Genomic DNA, 25,859 nt, shown 5'->3' on the forward strand with positions numbered 1-25,859 from the left:
GAGACCCGGGTTAGTTTTATTGCACACCGATCTCACCTAATCCAAGAAGAAATCTGAAAATAAAAATGGCCGAGGAAGAAATGCGTACCTACGAGCATATAATAATACACGGAACGTGCAGGTATGGACGGACCTGCAGGTTCACGCATAAAACCTTGGCTTTAGCACTTCGGATGATGTTTTATGAACACCGAGGACTGAATTCCCTCTCACTGATGTTGATGGTATATATATTTTTTGCATCGGTAATAACGTATACCTATATAAATGGTACTTTTTTTTTTATACATAAACATATTCACAGTTAAATTTCTGCGCTTTTGGAAACCTACGTAACGATCGCGACAGACGTCCCTCGATCGCTCAACTATATAGTAATATATAGTGTATAATAACATGTTCTGTCCGAAGTCAATCCCCCGGTGTGTATTGACCGATTATTTGTTTTTACGTAATATATACGTGTAATAACCGGCAGGTTGTTTTTTTCGTTTATGAAAAAAAAATATTAACACTCAAATTAACATATTCACATGGAAACAATATATTCGTATAAATCGTATGACATGAATCCTCCAAATACTGTTTTTTAAAAGCCATCGGGAACATGATATATAATAGGTATAACATTATAAATATATTTTTCTCTTTACATTTTACTTCAATATTTCAACTAATTTCCGTTGTTTCAAAAGTGCTATAAAATAAAAAGTCGTACAAATTATTTCAAATATTTTATAAAAATTTAATTATGTCACAATGTATTGTATTTCGTAAAATAAGTTCAATAAGTACATTTTACAATAAAATTATATATTTAGTGGCTACTGGCTATTGAATGGTGAATATCCGAAAAAAATTTTATATTATAATGAAGATTATGGGATTATAATAATATTGTCATTTGCATAGTTTAAATATACTAACATATACATACGAGTAAGTAATAATTTCTGTACCCATCATAATTGAGAGACCCGAACGAAATAAGTATGTTTTAATTTATCGACTACCGTATAAAGAATATCTTTAAATTTACTAACTTATAAATTTAAGAAAAAATTAATTTTTCAGAAAAAACTAATGCAACGTTTAATTAGTTAGTTAAAATACAAAATATTCGTCAACTTACTTATAAATAAACTTTGAGCAGTGCAAATGGTAAATCAAAAGTAAGAAACATATTTTAATTTTACAGTTGATGAAAGATGGTCTAGTTGAGGAAAATTAAATAGTTCTGAGAACAATTTCAAGGCGGGAAGTATAGGGTGAAATACTCGAATATTACCACAAACGTTAATCATAATGAAAACAATTTTGAAAATGACTGATGAAGGTTAAACCACTGCAATTGTAATGGCAAGCAGCTTCACAAAAGATAGTTTATATAAGCTAAACCATTAGTTCAAATAACTTGTGTAAACTCAAAAATAAGTATTTCATTTGGATGTACAGATTGTCCATAGCTAAAAAAAAAATGCTAATTGACGGTTATAATTAATTTTTATAGCCATAGAATTTAATTAACAAGCAACTATAAACCACACACTGTTTATGTTTAAGACTATTCATGAAACTCAAAGGTCAAAAGAATATTTATGAAAGAGATACTTTAAGACTAAGACTGTTACAATTTTCAAGTAGGTACGTTGTCTAACCTTATTAGGTCTTACCTAGTAACATTATTTAAAAATGAAAAAAATGTAAGCACAAGTCATATTTTAATAACAATAAAATGGTTATGAAGCTTAAGAGCTAAATAGTTTTAAGAAATACAGGCTGCCCTATATTACATCATTCAATCATACCATTATATGATTTAACGTAAATAGTTCAAAATATAACCAAAAATGTGTGCTTTTTTTATATCGTTTAACTATTGAAAATGGTTCTTTTTAAAACTTTACGAAACATATTGTTGTGTTATAGACACAAGTTTACAATATACAGATATCAATTTTCTCTTAAAGTCCATGTACCATCCTAAACTTTTATTTAACTCAATAACGTTTGACCGTCTATATATTTTTCCCGTCTTTTTCGATTTGAACAATTTCAATATACCCGTTCACCGATAAATTGTATTGGTTAAAAACTTAGATAATGGATCTACTTAGAAACATCATAGTTTTCTTAGAAAATAATTTTCATTTGTGTTTGAAAAATAAAAAAATTCTTGGGATCTATCCAAAATAAGTACACAAAAAAACAAATCGATTCTGTCATGGTCACATAAGTATCTTCTGTGTTATATTTATATATATACATAATACATATACTCGTGTGTGTGTAATATATAATATATATTATATATATGTCCTCTCTTCCTTCCGTCTCTTTCCCTTCACCGGTAACTTCGACCTCCGGTAGAGAAATGATGGATGACAAAGTTGTCTTTGTTCCCCTCCACTCGAAAAACCCACTGCCATTTCCAGAGCAACGACGATGATACACGCGAATTAATACGTCCGCTGACGATCATAACTCATTGTTTGACCGAGATGACAAGACCGAGATATATGAAAAAAACATGCATCCCAGATATGGCAACAAATTATACGATGGATCATATACATTGAGAACTGACAACATGTATGATCTATGTAAACATCAAACATCAGTGTTGGGAAATAACTTTATTAATTTAAAACAATTTTTGGATAGCAACAATATTATCATGATATTTAAAAATATATTAAATATTTTAAATAAATCAATATTTCGTTTCTAAGAAAATTAAATTCATTATCTAGGACAGGGGTAGCCAAACTTTTCAAACAAGTGAGCTTCAAGAATAATTATTTATTGTTTTCATAATAATAAATAAGAATATAATATAATAATAATAACAATTTAAATATTGATATAATCATAGTACCCGAGAATAGGTGAAAAACAATTTTAATAATTCGATTATTTATTACACGATAGACCGATAATGGTAAAATTCATTTTCTTAGCGATTATCTTATATTTCTAGAAAGATCGACTGATTGGCGATCCGTAATCTAGAATATAGGATAGCTTTAACAATATAGTTTAAAATAAAAATAATTACGTAACACATTAACACAGAAATATTATATGTCATGTATAAAATGTCAACTATATGTCTATATTATATTATACTACACAAATGTATAAATGTGATTCTAAATAATTGAAAACTTTAATTAGAAAATCAAATGGACATTGAGTAATGATCATGCCTAGTTATATTCTTATAAAACTATTTATTAAATTTAGTTATAACGTAATAAATTAAAAAATAATAAAAATATTCTAGTTATTAGGTACTAATTAAATGGTTTAAATAACTATAGATCGTATATATTACCATCGATTGGTTCCTATTCAACCCCTAAAAAATTAAATAAAAATCTATTTCATTCGAAAAATTAATACCAAGAAATGCATTCATATTAGTTTAAGTCAAACTAAAATACTCTTTTATGAAACATAATCATTAATTACGATTTTCCATCTATGAAAGTGTAATAAATTAAATACGAAAACTAAATATATAACAAACTTAAATTACTTTTTAGTCAATATAATATAGGTACTATATTTATTTTCAAATTTAATTTGTGTATGTATACTGTATTATACTGTATACTGTATGTATACTGTATATTTTAAATTTCATACTATTTGCAATGAATTTATGATATAAAACTGATACGATACGTTGGTACATATACTTTATAGACGAACAGGTCAATTTTTTTAATAATTCAGTCACTCCAGGTATAGCATATAAGTATAAAACGTACTCTGAGTATGAAAATCGCACATCCTTTGGTAATCGCTGCAACAAATTGTATAGTAAAAACGTACTAGAAAATGTAGAAATATTCATGCACGTACACCTCACATCAGCCAAATGTGATTTATGAAAAACCATATTTGACAAAAACTTATTTCCGTCGTGCTTTCTGTTGCAGACGTCATTCTATTCTACTTCACTGAAAACGCTCATATCCGTATCCACCATCATTCTGCTGGGATTGATCATGGCTTACCACGCACTCGAAGTACAGGTAAGCTTAAAAACCTTTGTATATTATTATGTACTATAAAAAATTGCACAAACGACCTTCAAAGTTTCAACTGTATCAACAAAAGAAAAAAATAATATATGTCACTCTAACTAATATTCAAAATACAATATCGAGTAACCGGAAACATTGAAAAGAAATCTTTTCAAAAACTTTACTTTAAAACTTACTTTACACAATGTAACCACCAATGTCAGGTGTAAATGTTATTTCAGTAGTTTCATTTGCTCCAGAAACTCGATCGGAGGTTTCCCTCTAGCTTAGGATGTTCCATTATTATTCATTTCAAAAAGAACACAATCAACAAAAGAAAAGTTTTCACTAACTTTAAGTCATGTAGGTATCGTAAAATAATAACTATTATATGGTTTACTCAGAAATATTACACAACTTAAGCATATTTTTTTATTATTTACATTTACATTTATACTTATAAAAACTTATAGTAATAAATCTCATTTAAATCAGGATTCGCTAAAAAAAAAGTTTTATTTTTCTTACATTAAACGCACATAAAGCAACTCAATTATCTACATATAGTTAAAAATGTCGATAAAACTAAATAACTTATTTATATTACAATAATATTTTAAATTTCAGTTTTAATTAAAAAAATTATATGTATTATATTAAATATTTATTTAAATCTGAACATATTTATTAAAATTATGTTACCAACATTAATGTGTTGTTAATTATATTTATATTTTAATATAATCATTTAAAATCAATTTTATAATACATAAAAATTATATATTATACATGACATAATAAGTTATATTTATTTTTATGACCAACTAAATCATTCGTAGTCTTAAATTATTAATTTTAAATTAATTCATGGAATTAATATCCAAAACCGAACTTCAAAAACTATATGGACAAAAATTGTGTAAATTAATTCATGCTGATTCATAAGCACTGCCTATATTAAAATTATAGATGAAATGTATTAATATATTGGTATATAATAACGGACTATTAATTCTACATTCATTATTTTAAAACCAATAACTATTGTTGCACGCTTAAAATCTAAATTATTTCGTCTTCTTAATTGATAATATATAATTATTACATTATAATTTCTCTCAAAAATAAATAAATTGCAATTCTGTAATTCTTTTGTTTGGTTTTATTTTTATTATCAAAAATTCGTTACCCTTGGATACATGTAAATTATTGGACGGTATTAGTTTAAAGTACGAAAAATAACAAATCTTCTTGTTGGTAAACAAGAACCAAAGAAATATCGGTGGACCCTGAAAATGCATTTGAGACATTTCTCCTAAAACATAAAAACCACATTATCTGATAAGTCACTTTTACTTAACAAAGCTATTTTTGGTTGACACGGTGAGTGATTTGGTTATTAGTCACAAGGGTCGTATTTAACAGTCATCTCTCGTTTCTGGTTGCCATTTTTAAAATATCGAACTTGGCAACATTCATATTACGCCATGTTTTATTATTTTAATTTTATTATAATTTAGGTTATCATTTCTAAACCCTGATGAGCCCTGAAATTTTAAATATATATCAAATGAAAAAAAAAAAAAATTAATTAAATATTCAAACATAACCATTACTGGAGGTTTGTGTTGTTAAACAGATAAAACAAACCATTGATCATTTACAATTTTTAATATATTTTCTTACTTAAATTTATCTTATTTATTTCGTTAATATAATTTTATAATTATAATAATATCAATAGATGAAAATTATTTCAAATTCGGAATAGTATTTATATACACTCAGCGTAAAGAGAGACAGTTTCATTCGTAAAATATAATTATGTAGAACATATTCAATATAACCCACAAGTCGACTCTTCTTGTTTCGCATATTTTTATTAATTTATCTTCTTTTTATAAATTATCATGGCCCCAAAAATAAACATCTATTCATCGCATATTCATAATTAATACTCATGGAATTGTTAAGAAGCAAAATATTAACACACATTTTACAAGACTTTGTTTCAAACTTAAAGCTTTGCGCCAAATTTCAAAACAAATTACAATTGTACACAATTAAGTAGTCAAAATATTGAGTTTATCTTAATTTATGTTATAAAATAAATAAATTATTTTGAATTAATTTATACGTATCGTTTATGAATAGTTCATTCACATATAAAAGAATTAACAAATAATCAAATCGATTGTATGCCTTTTTATGTATCTATATACCTAATATAATAATAGAATTTTTAAAATATTATTTTATTGCGAGAAAACATAAAAAACTGTACTAAAATTTAATTGCGTTAATATCTACGTATGTTGTATACACAATAGACATTTCTAAGTTCAGATGGGTATTATAATGGATTTCCAAGAAGAGTCGATTTTTTATTTCTTGAAAATCCTTTTATTATCTATTTCAACTTTAATAACAGAAGATACGTCATGTAGGATCTTTATGATCTTATGAAACTATAATACTAACATTAAATTAATAATATAATTTATATGATAATTTTTACGGTATTTAGAAAGTTAAGACTTTTTTTGTACAACTATTATTACTGGGATAATAATTTAGTTAGAAATAAAAAAAAATAAATATAAATAGTAAATAATTTTTAAAACAAATTAGGTTTGAGTACAGTGTTAATTTGTATACCTATTGTTTTTTATAAATAATACGTGAATGTAATAAAAATATAATACTATATTATTATTAATAATCAATATTAATTTGAGTATAGGTACAATACATATAAAAGTTCAAAAAAAAGTACAGAAATAAATAAATTTCTGTAGCATCGATATTGTTTTTTACAAACTTTATGGTTTAATGATGAGATGATATGGAAATTAAAACGAGAGAAGGTACTATAGTTTTCTGAAAGAACGCACTACGGAATTTACTTTGAGTCCGGACATTCCTTTACAGCAATTATTGATGGTGAACCTGACCAAACCGGATGACGTGGAAATATAATATATACGTATAATTGGAATAGTTCTAATCGCCGTTTCCAGTAATAAAAATATAGTCCCTATGGAAACGGTTCGTTGTAAAACTTGTGAATATTAGCGGGAATCTTTATTTAAGGCAGCAACAAGTAACCCTTCTCCTGAAATAGCATGCAAATTACATTCAAAAAATATTATAGCATAACCCATTTATATATATACACATATACAGTTAAATATTAAGCTATTTATTTCCACCCTAAATTGTGTATACACAATACTGCGTGCTAACACTGTACATACAAATTTAGATTATGTTTTGTAACGATTGCTATTGAACATGACACCTTAAATGGTGCTAATGATGGAAAGGGACAGTTGGATGTATATTAAATGAAATATCCAAAACGACAAAGTGTGTTTTGACCCTTGCGTTAAGTCCCGTTTGACACTTTTTTACATAAAATTATTGTAACGTTCTTGGAGTGGAAAGGGGGCAGAGTAGATTATGTTATTAATTTTGCAGTAAAGGATTTTTGTTCTTAAAAATATAAATTGTCCATAGTTGAGGTTTTGAGTATTATTGTAAAAAATTTTTATCAATTAAAATACGTTTATCTTACATATTTAAAATGTTAAATATATTATGTTGATTTGTACCTTATTATAAATATGCCTGTATTATATTGTAAGTTGGATGTATGATGCCATGATTGGTATTTCTAAATCCGTTTTTATCTAGAACTATAACAGCAGAAGGCTACTTCATATTACAATTTAATTGTTTAGATGGAGTTGAAAAGAGTTGAAAGAGTATATTTTATTTTGATCTATTATTTAGTGTGTAATTTATGTAACAAATACCCATAGATAACAGAAATATTACTTACTTTAAAATTGAATTTGTGAACCTATTATATTACATTGCCATTATATAATTTATTTCTATAGGCCATAATGAACAAACTCATAGAGCGAAGGGCCATTAAAAACTTAATTTAATAACAATAAACATATTTCTTAAATATTTAATAATGCATAATATAATATTGCACACTTTAACATGTATGTAAATTGTACATTGTACATATTATCAAAACATAAAAAAATGAAAATAATTATATTGTTCATTTTATTTAATTCCACATTTTTTTCTAAACTTAGACCTCTCAAATATGAACAATATAAAAATATTATAATATGTGCAATAAAACTACTAATTAATGTACTAAATAGTATAATTTTAATAAATACATTTATATTATTGGATTTTAAATATTAACTAAAAATTAGTTATTTAACTAACAAAAACACAATATATTACTTAATATCTTCAGTATCTAATATTAATAATATTCTAATATCAAATAAATAAAAATTTTAACAACTAATTCCGTTTTACAAAATTTTTTAAAGTTAAAAACTGACTAAAAGTATTAATTATATACCCAATATTGTACTTATGTAAATATTTATAATTTTAATTTCCCTTTGAAACAACTACGTATATAAGTAGGTAATATTTGCATCTTCAACTTTTATATTGATGAACGAATTCCAAGAAATATATTTATAAACTAATAAAAATAATTTTTGTTTATTGACTTAGAACTGACGTTTGCTGTTTTTTTGTACCATTTACTCATTTTTACACAAACTTTAAAAGTCGGTTTTATATTATATTGTATTCCAAGTATCTCAATAGGTCAGTTTTATACCGAATTCAATAGTGGTTTTATTTTTGTAAACCTCCTAAAAAGTTCTATAAATTGATATATCGGAGAAATAGCCCTCCAATAATGTTTGCTCTTTTATTGAAGTAACGTAAGGCGTGACGTGACTTGAGAGTAAAATGTTGTCGAACCTAACCATCAGGAAAAACCAAAAAATAAAAGAAAAAATTTGAGGTAAAGCCTAGAAATTAGTTTATTATTAATTAAAAGCAAACATTTTTCTATTACTAAAACATAGGTATAGGTATAGGTATACGTTAAAACATTAATTATTTTTATTACAACTATTGTTATAAACAATAGTATAAATACGCATGTTGTTTTAGTTATGTGTTGATGTAATTTTTAACTGAAATAATACGAATTTATACGTAACACAATAAAATAAAATGAATCGTATTCAAAATGTTTCTTGTAAAGTATGGCAGTATATTTCAAAAATAATTTTTCTGTTTGTAATAATATGCATTTTATTTGATTAAAATAAAACACACAACTTAACTGATAACTTTTAAATTTAACTCTAAATACATATTGCAATAAGTTGCAAAAATAACTTGTTCACTTAATTTTCACTGTTGCTCTAATGTCGATATAAAATATTTTAAGGCATTAAATTTATCAAATGATGACAGCTATTACTCCATCAGGAATAATATTATTGCAACTGAAATGAAAAAAATAACGTTTTGTACGTCAAGGATAGTAACTGTGGTCTGAATTATACGACCTGTGTACTTCACTGTTCCGATGATTTCTATTTTGTGTACATATCTATTAGGTACGATTACGCGATAATTCTAACCTTCACGGGGACGCTGCATCGGTAAATGCGTATTTTTCAAAGGAAACGGCGGTACAGTGATGACGATTTTACTAAAATCGATTTATTTTTTACGAATCGTAAAACAATATGATATTCTTTAAGCTCATGTTTTTTTTTTTTGCGTGATACTAAATTGCATGGGATGGAACGAAAATATATTTGCTAGGGTTACACTTGCAATAACGCAAGTGGACTTTGTAAATACACGTGTGGTGTGGTGGCGATAAAATAAAATAAAACAAAACAACAGTGATAATAATCGTCGTACGTGTACTGTATTAATGAGCAGTAGCCAACGCGACTCACATTTAGTACCTGATACGATACGACAACATGCTACTATTCTACCATGACCACAATGACAACAATATTAATCTTTATTGTCGTAGAATGAAATTTATCGGCAAAACTATACCGTATGTGGAATAACTAAAAAGTCGTCGAACGGCTAAAGGAAAAATTATTTCGTATTCGCATTCCTCTGGCTGTTTATTTCTTTTACAATAGTATAGGATGCGATTTACTAGATTTTCACCACAATCACTACGATTTTAAATATCAAAAAATATTTTTTTGTCAAATTACTATTAAATATCTTAAAAATTGACGGAAAAATAAAGTTATTGATTGATACATATAGGTTTATGGCATTATAATATTTTACAAGTCAAAAATAACGGTCATAAAAGTATGTTATCATGTTAAATTTAAAATTAACGGTAAATCCTCTAATACAAACAAAATAGTTTTCGAGCGGATTTAAAATTATAGATTATAGAAATAAATATTTTATACGAATAGCAACTAGGTAATTAGTAGGTATTCGGTAGATTTCGAGTTTCAAATATCCAAATACCGGATGAATGATAGAATCATAACATATTTTATAAAAAAAATACGTTTTTTTTTCATTTCCATCAATTTAGACAGGCGAACAATTATCAATTAGGTATATAAAATACAATCCCGTATAACACTTTTTGCCCTAGCTAGTTAACGTCGAGTCAGATCGTTCCACCTCTATTTGTGACACGTATATATACCTATAATGTAAATCATTCATTATCATACCACGTATATCATGTACTTGACATAATTTTTTCACCCACAGTTGTTCATGATTGACAATTGCGCGGACGACTGGCGGATCGCGATGACGTGGCAGCGGATTGCCACCATCACGATGGAGCTGGTGATCTGCGCGATCCACCCGATTCCCGGCGAGTATTACTTCGAGTGGAAAACCAAGCTGGCCAACAAGCACGGAAAACTGGAGACCCGGTGGGTGCCGTACGACGTGCCGCTGTCGCTGCCGATGTTTTTCCGGCTGTACCTCATCTGTCGGGTAATGTTGCTGCACAGCAAGCTGTTCACGGACGCTTCGTCCCGCAGCATCGGCGCCCTGAACCGGATCAACTTCAACACGAGGTTCGTGCTGAAGACGCTCATGACCATATGCCCGGGCACGGTGTTGCTCGTGTTCATGGTGTCCCTGTGGATAATCGCCAGCTGGACGCTCAGACAGTGCGAAAGGTATAAACCAACCGACAGTCGCGTCGCACCTCGCGACCGTCGTCGTATATACTTTTTATATTATAATGTCGTTATGCCATATTGTTAACCAATCGTATCGTATCGTTCGTCGGCACTGCAGTGGCGTTGAGTGCGGACTCGGGGAGGTGCTCTAAAACGTCCGTCTAAAACATTATATACGCTGGTAAAAAATGGTTTATTTAATTGATGTAAGGCGACACAATAACATTATAATATTATACAGAGCTGCACACCAATATGTAACTTAAATTCTTACGAATAATTATTGAAAAAAAATTACGGCATTACAATCGAGATTAGACAAATATTGTAATCGAAATTTATTCAAAAAGATAGTATTTATAAAGAAGTTATTTTTTTGAACACAGTAATGACCATAGCCTCGGAATTGAATAACATTTTTTAACAGAACTCGGCGTCACTGTAGTAATTCTGTATATTGAAGTCTACACAACGGTCATGTGCAAAGACGATCTTCGATGATTATTTTTTTTATTCTTATTGATCGGGCGTCTTCCATATCAGTACAACTTTTTACTTGCGATTGAAAACGAATGGACGTCTTATCGATACTTTGTACAATACGTATACTATAAATTATATGTATATATAATATATTATACATCCATAATATATACGTTTATCTACGCTGTCAATCTATAACTTTTCGGGCGGTTTCACTTGTTTTCGTTGTAATATGTATAACGCCCGTTTTCTATCCGTCCGATTGTAGTTCTCGGGGTCTACGGATACTCACTTGCAATGTTATATGTTCTCGGACCGACGCTCTGCCCGTTGTGCGATTAATAATGATATTATATTATACGTGATAAGTATCTCGTTAAGCGTTAATGACGGTATTTACTATTATAACATAATATTACGATTGTAGCGGGCGCGTGACCACCCGAGTAACAACAATAGTGAATAATAATACTATATTTAATACCGTTTTGCAACAGTTCAAAGTGACGTCAGACGTGACCGGTCATATTATTAACTGACGATCAATCTTCAATGGGTTATCGATGCGATGTATAATATTAATAGTATGGCTGAAACACGCGACATGTTAGTTAAACAAATATACAAGTTAAAATAATGGTTTATATGTCAACTACATTAAGCATAAACTATAAGTAGCCTATAGTACAGGCATTGTCAATTTGAGGTTCGTGGGTCAGATCCAACCCATGGAGGTATTCCAATCAGCTCGTGAAAATATTATGATATTAAATATTTGTATAGTTAAACTAAAAATATTAGCTATTTAAAAGTTATTTTAATAAGCTTTAAAGAATTACAAAATATTTAGTAGAAATGACTGTGTGAAATTTTGTTTGATTTTTTTTCGACCATTTTTAAAGGTCATAAATTCGGTAAATTAAAAAAGATAATATTATATTTTATTGTATTTATCAGAACGAACAAAAAAAACCTTTGTAATATATTATACGGTCCATAGTATAAATATAAACTTCGAATGTGGCCTGCAATTTGAAAAAAGTTGGGCACACCTGATATAGTATCTAAGACAGAGAAAAAATACCATAATATACACGATACAGATGTCAGTTACCCATGTGTCGAGCACTCGCCTCGCTTCTCCTTTTCTTTCTCTCTCTTTCACTCACTCACTCACTCTTTATACTAGGATAGTAGAACATATATTTGTTGGTATAAATTTTAAATCTAAAGCAGCATAATATTATTATACGACACAATAAACTACAGCGTTCGAAAAACGATTCTAAACAGAGTCTGGTTTAAAACCACAGGTGCCGAGATTCCTTTAATATTTTATCTTGGGTTGTCGGTGCTTTCTTTTTTATACGTGACGTCCATTATAGAGAACTACTGTTATTAAAAAATAACCTCTTCAAAGTAACATCCAGACTTAAATTACTAATCCTTAAAGTTACTACGTAAAAATATCGTATCATTTTCACTGCCCGTAAAAATATCCACGGAAAAAAAACCATTATCGTAAAACCAACAAACCCAACACAAGGTACCCTACAAATCTAAAATTAAATATATTTCAAGAATTCAACTCCTGATATTCTTTGTTTTTAGCTATAGGAACTTAATCCTCATAGAAAATAATTAATTCACCATTTCTCTTAAAGGCATATAAGCTTAAATGTATTATAAGTCGTAATTAAATAGAATATTTTTAAAATAACTATTAATTATAAATTTTAACATAACAATGAGCGATTTTAAAATAAGTTGTTTCATCCTTTTGTAGCACTTAAAAGTGAAATAACATTTATTCATATTCACTGCCAACTATAGTATAGATTTTTTTATTTTATTGAAAAATTAAAAAAATACAAAAATATACGTACCTACTAATAAAAATCATTATACAAACAAATCTGTTTTAATAACTATGATATACAATAAAACCAATAGGTATTACATTTTAATAAAATAAACGAACATATAAACATCGATAATAATTTTTTATTTAATTTTAATATACAATAGATATGGATACTGTAATCAATATCTATAGCCTATGAATATGTCTCTTCTTGCTCATTCATATACTACAGTGTTTCAATATGTCGTTTAGTAAAAAATATTATTATTACTTAATTTAATCCCATTCAAAAATGTATGTTTCATTTAAATACTTAAATCAAAATAAAATAACAAATAACAAACCACATACGTATAATATTGTTTTTTTCGTCTATAAATAATATATCCCTTAACCCTTTTTCAAACAGATTACTATCGCGAATATCGATATTATGAACAGTGATTGTAGTATTATGATGATTAATTTTATGCTTTCAGAATTTTTTTTGAAGCAATGTCGATAATGGTTTTATATAAATTTTCATTGCTTGGTATTATGGCTGTTAAAAGGATGTAATATTTTTTCGCTCGCTGAAAGTATATACTGGATGGTAAAAACTTAAAAACATCGTTTTTACCAAACAATCGACTAAACTAGTACCAAACGCGTTTTTGCTCTCTTTCTACATTTTATTCCTCGTCATGTTGAACAAATGTCGGTAAAAATCCAAACCTTTTTCATTAGAGTACATACATAATATATACACACATATTGTGTGTATATATATAAAATTCAATTGTATCCCTCGTGTTTGGCACAGTAAAGTGCTTTTTTATAAAAATATACGCATGCAATATTTGAACAGTCATGTTATTTGAAAATAGCAAGAACTAATTCTTCAGAGATGACGACCAGACATTATAATAAAATTAAATTCCATCATTGAATAAAACTGTAACATGGTACACGTCATGTTATTCACGTTCATCATATCATATCAGAAACATATAATATACTTTTTATAATAAATCATTCAAAATAGGAATAATTTTTAATCACCAAACGTACAATGTTAGTACACGAATAAAAGCTACGCTAAACAGAGTGGAAATGTTAACCGCTGACACGTCATATCCACTCAGATCAATCGTAATAATAATAACATAGTGATTTTATTAGTAATAACGAATCAATGCTTCGCCATGTTCTGTTTTGTGCTCATATTATGATTACATAAGGTCATTCTAATTAGACGAAACCCCAAATTGTTCCAAACATTAAATGCGTACAATACGGTTTGTATGCTCGTGTGGTGAACACAACGCCCTACTACTTCCTAAAAGGAAAAACTAATCAATGTACATTTGTACGCAGTACTTTTTCGGCAATTCATCAGAAAAAAAAACGCAATTCGAGCGTTTTCAGTCTTTTAAACAAAACCACGATATGACATTAGACAACGCGTATACCGATAAATTTCAAACCTAATAACATTAACACTTATAGTAAATCAGATTCATTCCAAGACCTTCAGAGAATATTATACAGTAGCTATTATTTTTTTTCTGTACCACGTCCTATTAAAGATAATATTATTGTCAAAACTCGTCTACCATACATACCAATATATATATAAAACAATTTCAATACAAAATCTGTGTAGACAACTCCCCTCATTGAAGGTTTAAACAAAACTTTTCACATATGTTAACTCTATTTATCGAACAACGCTTATGTAAATAGTACAATTTACTACCAATATTCGCATTGTATATTTATATACAACGTACACAGGTTATATTATGTGTAGAGTCACTCAAAATTTCAAACACTTTTAACTTGTAATTATTTATAATTTTAAGAACTTTTTAATAATAATAAAATTACTAATTAATACATCTATTATTATTATTAATAATTGTTTTATACAAATTAAGGTTGTTACAAATAATGATTTAAGCAGTACATACATTATAAAAATACCAAATTATTAAAAAAAATCGCGACTGGTAGGTCGCGAGAATCCATCAGCATTATTTACAAGTTTCGTGTAGGAATAAACAGTTTTGTACAATTCTATTTAAAAATTATTAGAATTGTTTATATTTTATAATACGAGTGCTTTTGGAAAATCCAAAAAAAATAATTGATAAAATAATTAAGAACTATCCAAATAGATTTTTTTTAGTAATACTCTGTAACATTTAAATATCAAGTAAAATAAAATTAGATATTAATCATTAATATTCTGGCGACAGTGTTATGTACATTTTAGTAGTTTAGTGTAATGTAACTGTAATGCGCAAGAGCAGCCGCTGTTAATGCGTCATTTTATACGTGACACAGCATTATTAGTATTCTAATGAATATCAGATTTTCCTAAATGGTATATTCACAAATAGTTTTTTATAACTTTTTGATATCTTTACACTAATGATAGTTCTATTTTCCAATACATTTTTAAAATGTGCCCAAATTTGCTATATTTTTTTTAAAATATAAAAGTAATAAGTTTTTCAATATTTATGTATATTTTTAAATAGTTTATAATGTTATAGAGAAATCTTTCATAATGCTCGTAAACAATCATTACCCCAAATAAGTTTTTGGTGTAAAATTTGTTGATGATTAATTCAACATTTAAAGTGTGAAAAATTTCACGAATAGAGGTCGAAAGATAGTTTTAAAAGAACAGCCGCATCAAAAATTCGTTTATATTTTTGAATGATAGTTAACTATAAAATATGTATACCATAAAAAATATATTGTAGTCAAAATATTATACATTATATATATATAAAAAAAAAACTATTACTATATTCTGTGGTTTTTTAACAAATTAAGCATAAAGAATGTTCTTTTTGTGAAAAAATCAAAAGTTTGCCAACAAAAATGTAGTACAAAAATAACATGAGTTGCATTCTGTAGAATTAACTAATTTGAAAAATTTTTGAAAATATGCGAGTTCTTTGTGTTCAATATGGTATGAAAAATATTTTAAAAATGTGTATAATATTAAATATAATATTTAAAGCATTTTATTCATTTTTAATGCGTTTCGTATAAGAACTAAATTTTACACGAAAATAAACCATAGAATTCTGTTTACTCGTGAATCTTAATCTTAAAAGGACCTACACAATAAGTGTTGAAAGTTGGTATGGTAATTTAATGCTATTAAAAGTAAAAACGAACAAATTTGATACTTTGAACTGTTGCAAAACCTCTGTTAAATATTGAGTACAGAAAATGCTCTTAAACAATAAATGTCAAAATATCTTTCAAAAATATGTTAGTTTTCGTCGAACAAGAGGCGCAAAAATAGACAGTAACACAATTTCAAAACACCAACAAACAATACAGTTATTTTACCGTTAAATACTTAAGTTTGAATATTTTATTTTTAATCCGTCCTGTTAACCATTCCAAACAAAAAACATACCAGCCCTACAACCTAAAACAACAACACACTAACATAATTTAAATGCATATATTTAATAAAATTTGTACTACTGGTAATAGTATCGTGTATTATTATGTAATGTTAAATAGTAGGTTGTACGATAATTAAACGAAAACAGTGCGAGATAAAAGTGTTTGCATAAAAATCCACTAACCAACTGAATACTAATGCAATAAAATAATGAACAATAATTATTCCTTTAAAACTATTGCTATCCAGAATAATTACGGGATAATTTTAATAACAACAAATCAATAATTAAATTAAAATCCAAAGCTTTAAAACCTATTTTAAAATGGTCATAATCTCTACTTGTTAGGAATAATAGCTTGTATTTATCCCGTATTTTATTCATGAACCGTAATGTTGCCAAGTAATTATTCACTCGCCACCAGGGTATACATAACTACGAAACAAAAGATAGGCGTTCCTCGTTCGTCATGCTCCGAATGTTCTTCCAGTTAACCGAGTTTATCTAAAACCCTACATTTATAAATCAAATATTACTTAAAACACTAGTCATATTAGTCGTACAACAGTCATAACTATAAATATAAATAAATTATACAATGGTAGAAATGTTCAAGGGACGGATAATAATTTGGAGACATCAGTCATTACAAACAGGGTTATATAAATATAAACACTTCTGAGTATTATATGACATTATTTTAACCTATATAATATCAATTAGCAATGCGTGAGTCAAGTGCCAACCACAACAGTTTCAGTTTTCATAAATCAGCTTCAAACGTAAATATGGTTTTATTGTTATAAGTAATTATTGAAGCAATTAAATAAGACATTATTAATTAAGAGTGGGTGGTTAATTAACGTAGACGGTATAAGTTACCGGTGTAAACATTATGGTACAAATCACGTTGTATTAATATTTACACAAAACAATTATTATTCTAATTTTAATGTGCAAATATTTAACAATCACACAAAACTAATAATAAATCCACTTCGAATATATACATTATACAAATGTATAATGACTGGTAATCGATTGTTATCGTTATAATTTTTCTAAAAATATCATAATGAGCTAAATCGGTTTTTCATAAATATAGTTAACAACGTACTTATTTGGTCTTGATAATTTCCCCGGAGCTTTACCATTAAAAAGTTTTTTTTCTTACCAAAACTTTGATTAAGTATTCTTCAAGATAGATCATGCATATTTTAGTTCTCTAATCTCAAAATGTTCATCTCTCACTCATAATTCTTTGGAGTTCTAATAAAATATTAATTTGAAAACTCTGAGGTTTTAGTATTTCATGGTATTTTAAATAAAAATAAAAGCCATTAAACTGAGTAGTTTGTGTTAATAAATAAAAATAAGTATAATACATTTCTTATATATATAAAACAATATATTATTGAATTTATTTTCAGAGATTTATAAATAAATAAATTATAAATTCATTTTGATTAGTTTTTGTAATATTAATTAAACATTATAATAATACAAACAATTTTGGAACTAATAACATAATGTTTACAGTATTATTTTTACGCTATTAATAATAATTTAATTATATTTAAAAAAAAATGCTGTATAAAACCATACTTAAATATATAAATAAATATAGAATAATATTCTTAAAATTAAATGTAATAAAAAGTTGTTTTAATAAAATAAATTATTTTATTTTATAAGCTATTCATTTTTCTTTAAAAAAAAAAAAATGTAAAGGAAAATATTTATAAGCAAATTAAATTATTGATACTGTAATAAATCGTTTAAAGTGGTGTGGTGTGACTTTCTAAGTATCTAAGCAGACATTACACTCCAGAATTTAGCAGCATTATCTTAATTTTTATCAGTTAAGCAGTTTCATCAATCTTGCAATTCTTCTCGGGATGACATTTTTAACGACTATGAAAACAGTCACACTTATGCTTTTGTTTTCAAAACGTCGACATAATATACACTTTGAGGTTCGAGTGATTTTGACGCGTCATTTCAGATCTCAAGTATACTTGAGCTAGTATACTTGAGCTTGGAAAACAGTCCACAAGAATAACGATGAAGATTTTTTTTTTAATTCTGTTTCACTTAGTTGGTTCTTTATATACTAGAAAAAAAAAGTAGAATATTACCAAATTAGGACACCCTCTTTTGTTTTTCATCTTAATTATTAATTTCCTTCCAGTTGTTTGTGCTTTTTTTTTGTCTGTTAAATTAATATCCGGTTATTTCATTCCGTTCGATTTTATATCCTCATCCATGGCCATTTCAAATTACTCCCGGGAGCAATTATTCTTCCAGACAAACAAAATTCACTCAGCGCGTACCCACAAAATAAATAACAATACCAAAAATATACAGCCTGATCTGGTTGATAGGGGAGAGCAAGCTCGCATAAAATAGCAATCAAAACTCACTTTTGGAAACGAATAATCATTTTGATTATACTTTCATTAGTAATGTTTATCTGTTGTTCATTTTGTTCCCCCACTACCACAAACCACTACCGTGAATATTTTCCGTTGCCTCTTTCGACTTTTCACTGAAAATTTATTGTCGAACCCTTGTCGCCAACGATTTTATTTCCATTAAAATTCCACCGAGATACACTCGTATGTATAATATATATATTGTGGCTGGTATCGGATTCCAGTGGTTTCTCGGGTAATAAATTTGTCCAAGTTAAATAAACCAATCTAATTATCATCCCTGCGAAATTTTTCATCCAGAACCTCTGCAGTAGAAATGCAGTAAATGCCAATGAAACATTTTTATCCGCTATTCTAAATTGGATTCATTAAGAATAGTGTTGTAAAACTTAGTCATAGTGACGATGGCACTACAGTTGTTCCAACTTAGCTTCCAAAACAAATTAAAGTAGGTAATTTAAAACGACTCAAAAATCTGCAATAGTAACCTACGTGTTTTTTCATAGGCGTATAATTAACATGCTTAATCCAATTTTATATTAAACGGTATGTCCAATTTTATACGAAAAGTATTTATTATATAAGTACGTTAATAATTTATAAGATGTCAAATAATGTCATAAATTGTATATATTATTAATGTACAAATCAATAACTTATAACTTTAGAAATAATTAAAATGCTTTAAATATTAAAGGAATAAAAATATGTGAACACAAATATAAAATGCCTAATAACATTCAAGAAAATCTCGACTGAGTGTTACTCATAGTTTTCAATAGGATATTTACTTGAAAATAACTTTTAGTACAAAATATAAACATGAATTTCACCAAATAATACGAGTTTAATGTTCTAAGAACTTATTAAAAAAATGTATTTTTGTAGTGGGCTGGTATGTTAACTGATTGTTTAATCAAGTTACCTATGACTAAAATTTACCTCATAATAATTATCAGTTTATAAATGTCCAACATAAGATTGTAACATAGGTATCGGTGTTACGATTTTATACTAACCTAATAACATGTGATACGTACGCCGTTGATAAATTTTACTATTTCCATTACTAAGTTTTGAACATTTTGTATATACGCCCATAGGCGTGCGCAGACTTCAATTTCCGGTCGAGCCTGGAACAATTAATGTTCTAACACTTAAACAGTGCCCCTATTTTTTTTTTTTAACACATTAACGTTCATTAATTTAATTGTAAATTAAAAACTGTGTAAATAGAATCAAGTTGTATGTGCGCACAACACGAATGTGCTAATTTCTAGACGTATATTTTTGAAGTTAAAAATTTTCATTATCTCTTCGAACATATCGTTATAACTAAATATAATATACTTACACAAATTTCGCTCCTATGCTCACGCCTATACGTATTATACGCCACCAATATTTAGTCTATATTATTAGGACGTTCTAGAAGCAAATGATAATAATAAATACACATTGATGAAACAAACAACAAAAATAAAACGATTAACTTATATATTCCTCGACATTTTTTCTTCCACGGAATTTTTTGCTCGTTATCGATAACCATGTCGATAACATCATATTTGAAAAGTAGTGTTTTTCGTCTCGTTTTTTTTTTTTTTTTTTTTGTATTTGAAATGAAATAATTTTTGATATTTTATTTTGTGCACAAAACGAAATCATAATAATATAATAATAATCGACGAACGCATTTATTGCGTGAACGGAAGAGGCAATCTAGCGTCACTGCTATACTGTCCGTCCTATCAGTAGTATGGACATTGTATATTGCACGCAGGTTCCACGACGAGGACCACGCCAATTATTTGAACTCGATGTGGCTGATAGCCATCACGTTACTCAGTGTAGGCTACGGAGACATTGTACCAAACACGTACTGCGGACGAGGCATCACGCTCTCCTGCGGTATTATGGTAAGATTAATAATGACGAACATACACACACACAACACACAATAAACGCGCATACGTGGGTGTGCGTGTACACCGACACTTGACTTACATACACACACACAAACACGGTATACAAATATAATATACTAACACACGTTTAAAGACACAGCGCCATCGTGTGCGTTAACTTTTTGACAGTATATAACCGACCACCGATCCACCTCTTGCTCGTTGACCGAGAAAGAGAGAATTATTACTTGAAAACTCTTCATCAAAACACACACAAAAAAAAAAAACGAAATTAAAATGTAATTAACTTTAACAATTAAAAGCGAACTGTTTACTCTGGAGCTGCTTACGAAATTGGAATTGCGTTTATACACGCGTTTAAACGCTGTACGACACGGTGTTTTCCGTGTAGTTAGCGAATCCGGAAAGTCGTTTTAAATTTCCCCCCTCCCACCCCAATTTCTCGTCGCACATAATTCGATTAAGCTTATATTTCGAATAATAACGATCGTAAACCAATTTTAATAGGGGACACACCCAACCAACACTGCCTTAGCCACCGCCGCCGCCGCCGTAAATTAATTATGTCCTGGCACGAGCTTCTGCTAACTTTGTAGACGCGACACAAAGTTTTAGAACTTTATTTGCTTTAAAAAGCTATTTACATTCATTGGGAACCAATTGAATTGAAAGCTTTCATACGTTCTACACTTGTGTCCAGTAATAATATTTTTTTTAAATATATTAAAAAATGGTTTCGATTTCAGGGAGTGCGGGTATAATTGAATTCCTAACATTCGTTTAACACTTTATGATGTAAATTTTCCATTCATCCGTCCAGAATTAACGTACAAAACTTAAATGTATAATAAAACATGAATTCGATAAAACGTTGAGCAAGTTCTAAAATATATTAAATTTAATAACTTTCAAATATGAATTTCCACTTAAAAATTTAACATGACATTAAACCATTATATAATTTATTGAATATATATTCTTTTATGCTCATAAAGTAATCGTTTTTTATTAATAAAATCTATTCTAAGAAATGTCAAAAGTGTAGACACCCTGTACAGTGTACATTTGTGTATATTATTATGGGGCCCTGTAATATGTCTAACAAATTCGTATTGTCTGAAATACGATGAAGTTTCACTTCAAAGACGAATAAATAAGTCATGTTTCACAATAGATCTTCTGCAAAATAGAAAATACACGCACTCCTGAACTTGTGTTGATGTTTCAAAACTTTTTTTTGTCTTCGTAATTTGATAAACGGGTTAGAGCGCATAGTTCTGAACCCTTGGGGCTGATAAACAATCGAAGCAATGAATTTCGTTTAATGTGTTTCAACCAGTATTGTCATACGCGCCAAAAACGAATGGAAAAGAACTCGTGTTTAAAATTGTGTTATTGTCTTTTTTTACGCATCCTAGTTATAATTTCGATACGGAAACTGTACATATCGATGTGTTTTTGGAGTCGATAGGATAAAGATAATAAATCGCGTTCCGGTTCATGAGAAATATTGTAATATTTATAATTTATAATTTAATTTTTTACTGGGATTGGGTTGTGATCAATATTACACTGTGTCTGGGGCTCTGTAGGTTTCATGATGAAGATCACGCTAACCTGCTGAACTCCATGTGGTTCATAGCGATCACGTTCCTGAGCGTGGGCTTCGGAGACATAGTGCCAAACACTTACTGCGGTCGTGGCATTGCGGTCACCACTGGCATAATGGTAAGACCGACTCCAGAACAACCAAACAAATATCCCAGTGGCCTCAAATTTAGTGACCAAAAAGTCTATCCAGCCGATAGTATCTAAAAATTATAGCGTGCTTGCTTGGAAAATGCATTAAGTTAATTTAGGAAGGAATATTGTTGAGCGATGTCCAAGTGGATTTAGATTATAGAGTAGATGAATTGATTGATAACGTTATACCCTTAGCGTCTAAGGGATTCATAGAAAATAAACTTTTTAATTTAAAACTACGTTTATAATCATAAAATATAAATTATTGTACATCGTTGTAAAATATTTATATGTATAAATATATTGCACATATAAAATAATAGCTATTTAGTGGTAAATCAAAAATAATATTTTGTGAGATCAAATAATATAAAATTTACACTTATTTATTAACATTTCTAATTACATTTAAACATTTTATAAATTTTCGAAACTATAATAATATTATAGTCTCCTTAATTTATAGTTACAATAATAGTTACATTTACGAGGCTACCTTCTAAATTTTTAATTTTAAAATAAAATATTTAGGTATGTTTATAATTTATCTGATATCATCGTTAATGGTTATTAATTATAAATATTGAAATAGGTTTATAATTATAATTAATAATTAGTAACGAGTCTGATTCCAGATTAACATAAACATTGACATTTTCAATATATAATAATTTGAGATGTTTAAAATTGGTTAGTCGATACTATTTTTAAAAACTAAGGAAAGTGAAAAAATAATTATCATAATATTTTTTGATGAAAAATAGTGTTTGTATTAACAGTTTCTGAAAAAATTAATCAAAATAAATATTATGAATATTCTCCGACACATACCATAATATATTTTACTAACAGAAAACCACCCTATACGTAAATATATATAAACATTAAATATATTATACTTTGTTTTCAAACTCAACATTCTTCCTCTCGCATCAAACATGGTTTTATATGAATCCTTTTGATATAACAATAATAATAATTACATGTAAAAGCGTTTCAAAGCAATTATTTTAAGGACCGCTCATATGATGCAAATTCCAAGTGTCTTACTTCAGCATTCCGAACACTATGCAAAGCGCGTAGAAGCGCTTTATAAATATATAAAGCTCCTTGTACAGTAGTTTCAATAGCGCTTTAGATACAATAATATTATAGATATTTCGTAATTGATGTATAACATTGTTGATACCGTTGTGAAAATCACAAGTGATATTGTACAATTTTGTTGCAATTATTTGTTATTGTTATTATTACTTAGAAATTACTTAGACACTTCTACATGTATAGACGCACTGTCATAGATTTAGGTATAAACACCATAAAATAACTACCAACAAAATATTATTTAGATAATATACTATAGTCATAGTGAATAATATAGTCAGTGACACGGCGTCCTGAGTAGGCAAATGTGGTGTCTCGGTGCACTGCTTCACATAATATTACACAATCCCCCATTCAATTCGAAAATACTTGCCACTATATTGTTCTATAATGATATAATAATTAGTTGTTAGATAATGTGTGTATTGTGTTATTATAATTTAAAAAAATAAAGACAAACAGGATAGTATAAAATATTTTTGTTTATTTTTTATGTGAACACTAAACATATCTAATCGCCATGCAATGTCAAATGTATCACGCTTTGTCTAACACTATTTTGCCTCATTCACGTTTCAAGAAAATACAATTTGGGCTTTAAAACTAAATGAATAATCTACTAGAATCATAATAATGTGTAAATAATTTTTCGATTTTTCACTAACTCGGGATGCACGTTGTAATATTATTTTATTTTTAAGTAAAACTGTACAGGAACTTCTTTGTTTAATATTGCATGAACATAATATACGGTTAAGTGGGCATTCAAACGCTTGTTGATTTGTATAAATAAAAAAAAATGTGCACTCGATTATTTTCTACAAGAATACTTAATGCATAGAGGTTGATAAAGTGTATATTCAAACACGAAACACCGAAATTTATTCGATGAGATGGAGCACATCTGTAACTGTAGTACAACGACTCCAAATACACATTGGTATTATAATGAAACATACTTTAATTTTCCACTTTCCCAATTATTTAGCCAAACACCAAATAATAAAATTTTAATTCTACGTGAACGAATGAAAGAACAAAATAATATATTTTATTTGAACATTGACTGAGAATTGGGCCTAATTACTATGACATCGAAAATTAGATCACACAAATGGACTTTTCCGATAACATCAGTTACCTAGTCTTTACTGCCCATCAGAGTTAAACACTACGCTTTTAATAAATTTAACTGTTAATTAAAATATAAATATAAGCATTAATTTCTACTAGTACATAAAGCCTTTTAAATTGCATGAATAGAGCTATTATATTATTATTATTATTATTATTATTATTATTGTTATTATTATTATTATTATTATTATTACCATCATAACATCATCATCGTCGTTTAAACAGAAAATATTTTTTAAAAATGTACCCCACTTACGGTTTTTGTTATTCTTTAACCATCATCAATCATTTATAAAACAAACTTCCACACAAACTTATATTAATAACTTTGCATGAACAAATTTATGTTGGCTTTGATCATCAAACACAATAAATAGACAACTATACTAACTATATTGTAGAGTGTTGTTTTTCTCCTTCAACATTTTTTCTGCAATTTTATTTCCACCACCAATGCCGGTCTTAAATAACTATTGCTAAAATGATGTTTCCAGGGTGCCGGGTGCACAGCACTTTTAGTGGCTGTTGTGTCACGAAAGATGGAACTGTCTAGGGCAGAGAAACATGTCCATAACTTCATGATGGACACTCAACTTACAAAACGAGTACAAAATTGAATAATTTTTATACTATTACAATGGATAATTTTTTTTTATAAAAATATAT

The 25,859-nt window shown here is 28.0% G+C and overlaps 1 protein-coding gene across 5 annotated transcripts in view; it reads left to right on the forward strand.

Annotated features, from left to right (window-relative positions):
• LOC114121090 (small conductance calcium-activated potassium channel protein) overlaps window positions 1-25,859 on the forward strand; it is a 235,440-nt gene that overhangs the window by 205,397 nt on the left and 4,184 nt on the right. For 3 of the 5 annotated variants that reach the window (XM_050203982.1, XM_050203984.1, XM_050203985.1), the window contains 4 exons: window positions 3,948-4,043; window positions 10,659-11,080; window positions 21,065-21,200; window positions 25,688-25,798. In XM_050203982.1, the coding sequence (XP_050059939.1) occupies window positions 3,948-4,043; window positions 10,659-11,080; window positions 21,065-21,200; window positions 25,688-25,798 (765 nt within the window). Of the gene's footprint in view, window positions 1-3,947; window positions 4,044-10,658; window positions 11,081-21,064; window positions 21,201-22,801; window positions 22,938-25,687; window positions 25,799-25,859 lie in introns of all 5 variants that reach the window. The other 2 variants (XM_050203983.1, XM_050203986.1) reach the window with 1 other exon arrangement.

Source organism: Aphis gossypii, chromosome 3, assembly GCF_020184175.1.
Source record: "Aphis gossypii isolate Hap1 chromosome 3, ASM2018417v2, whole genome shotgun sequence".
NCBI classification, from domain to species: Eukaryota; Metazoa; Arthropoda; class Insecta; order Hemiptera; family Aphididae; genus Aphis; species Aphis gossypii.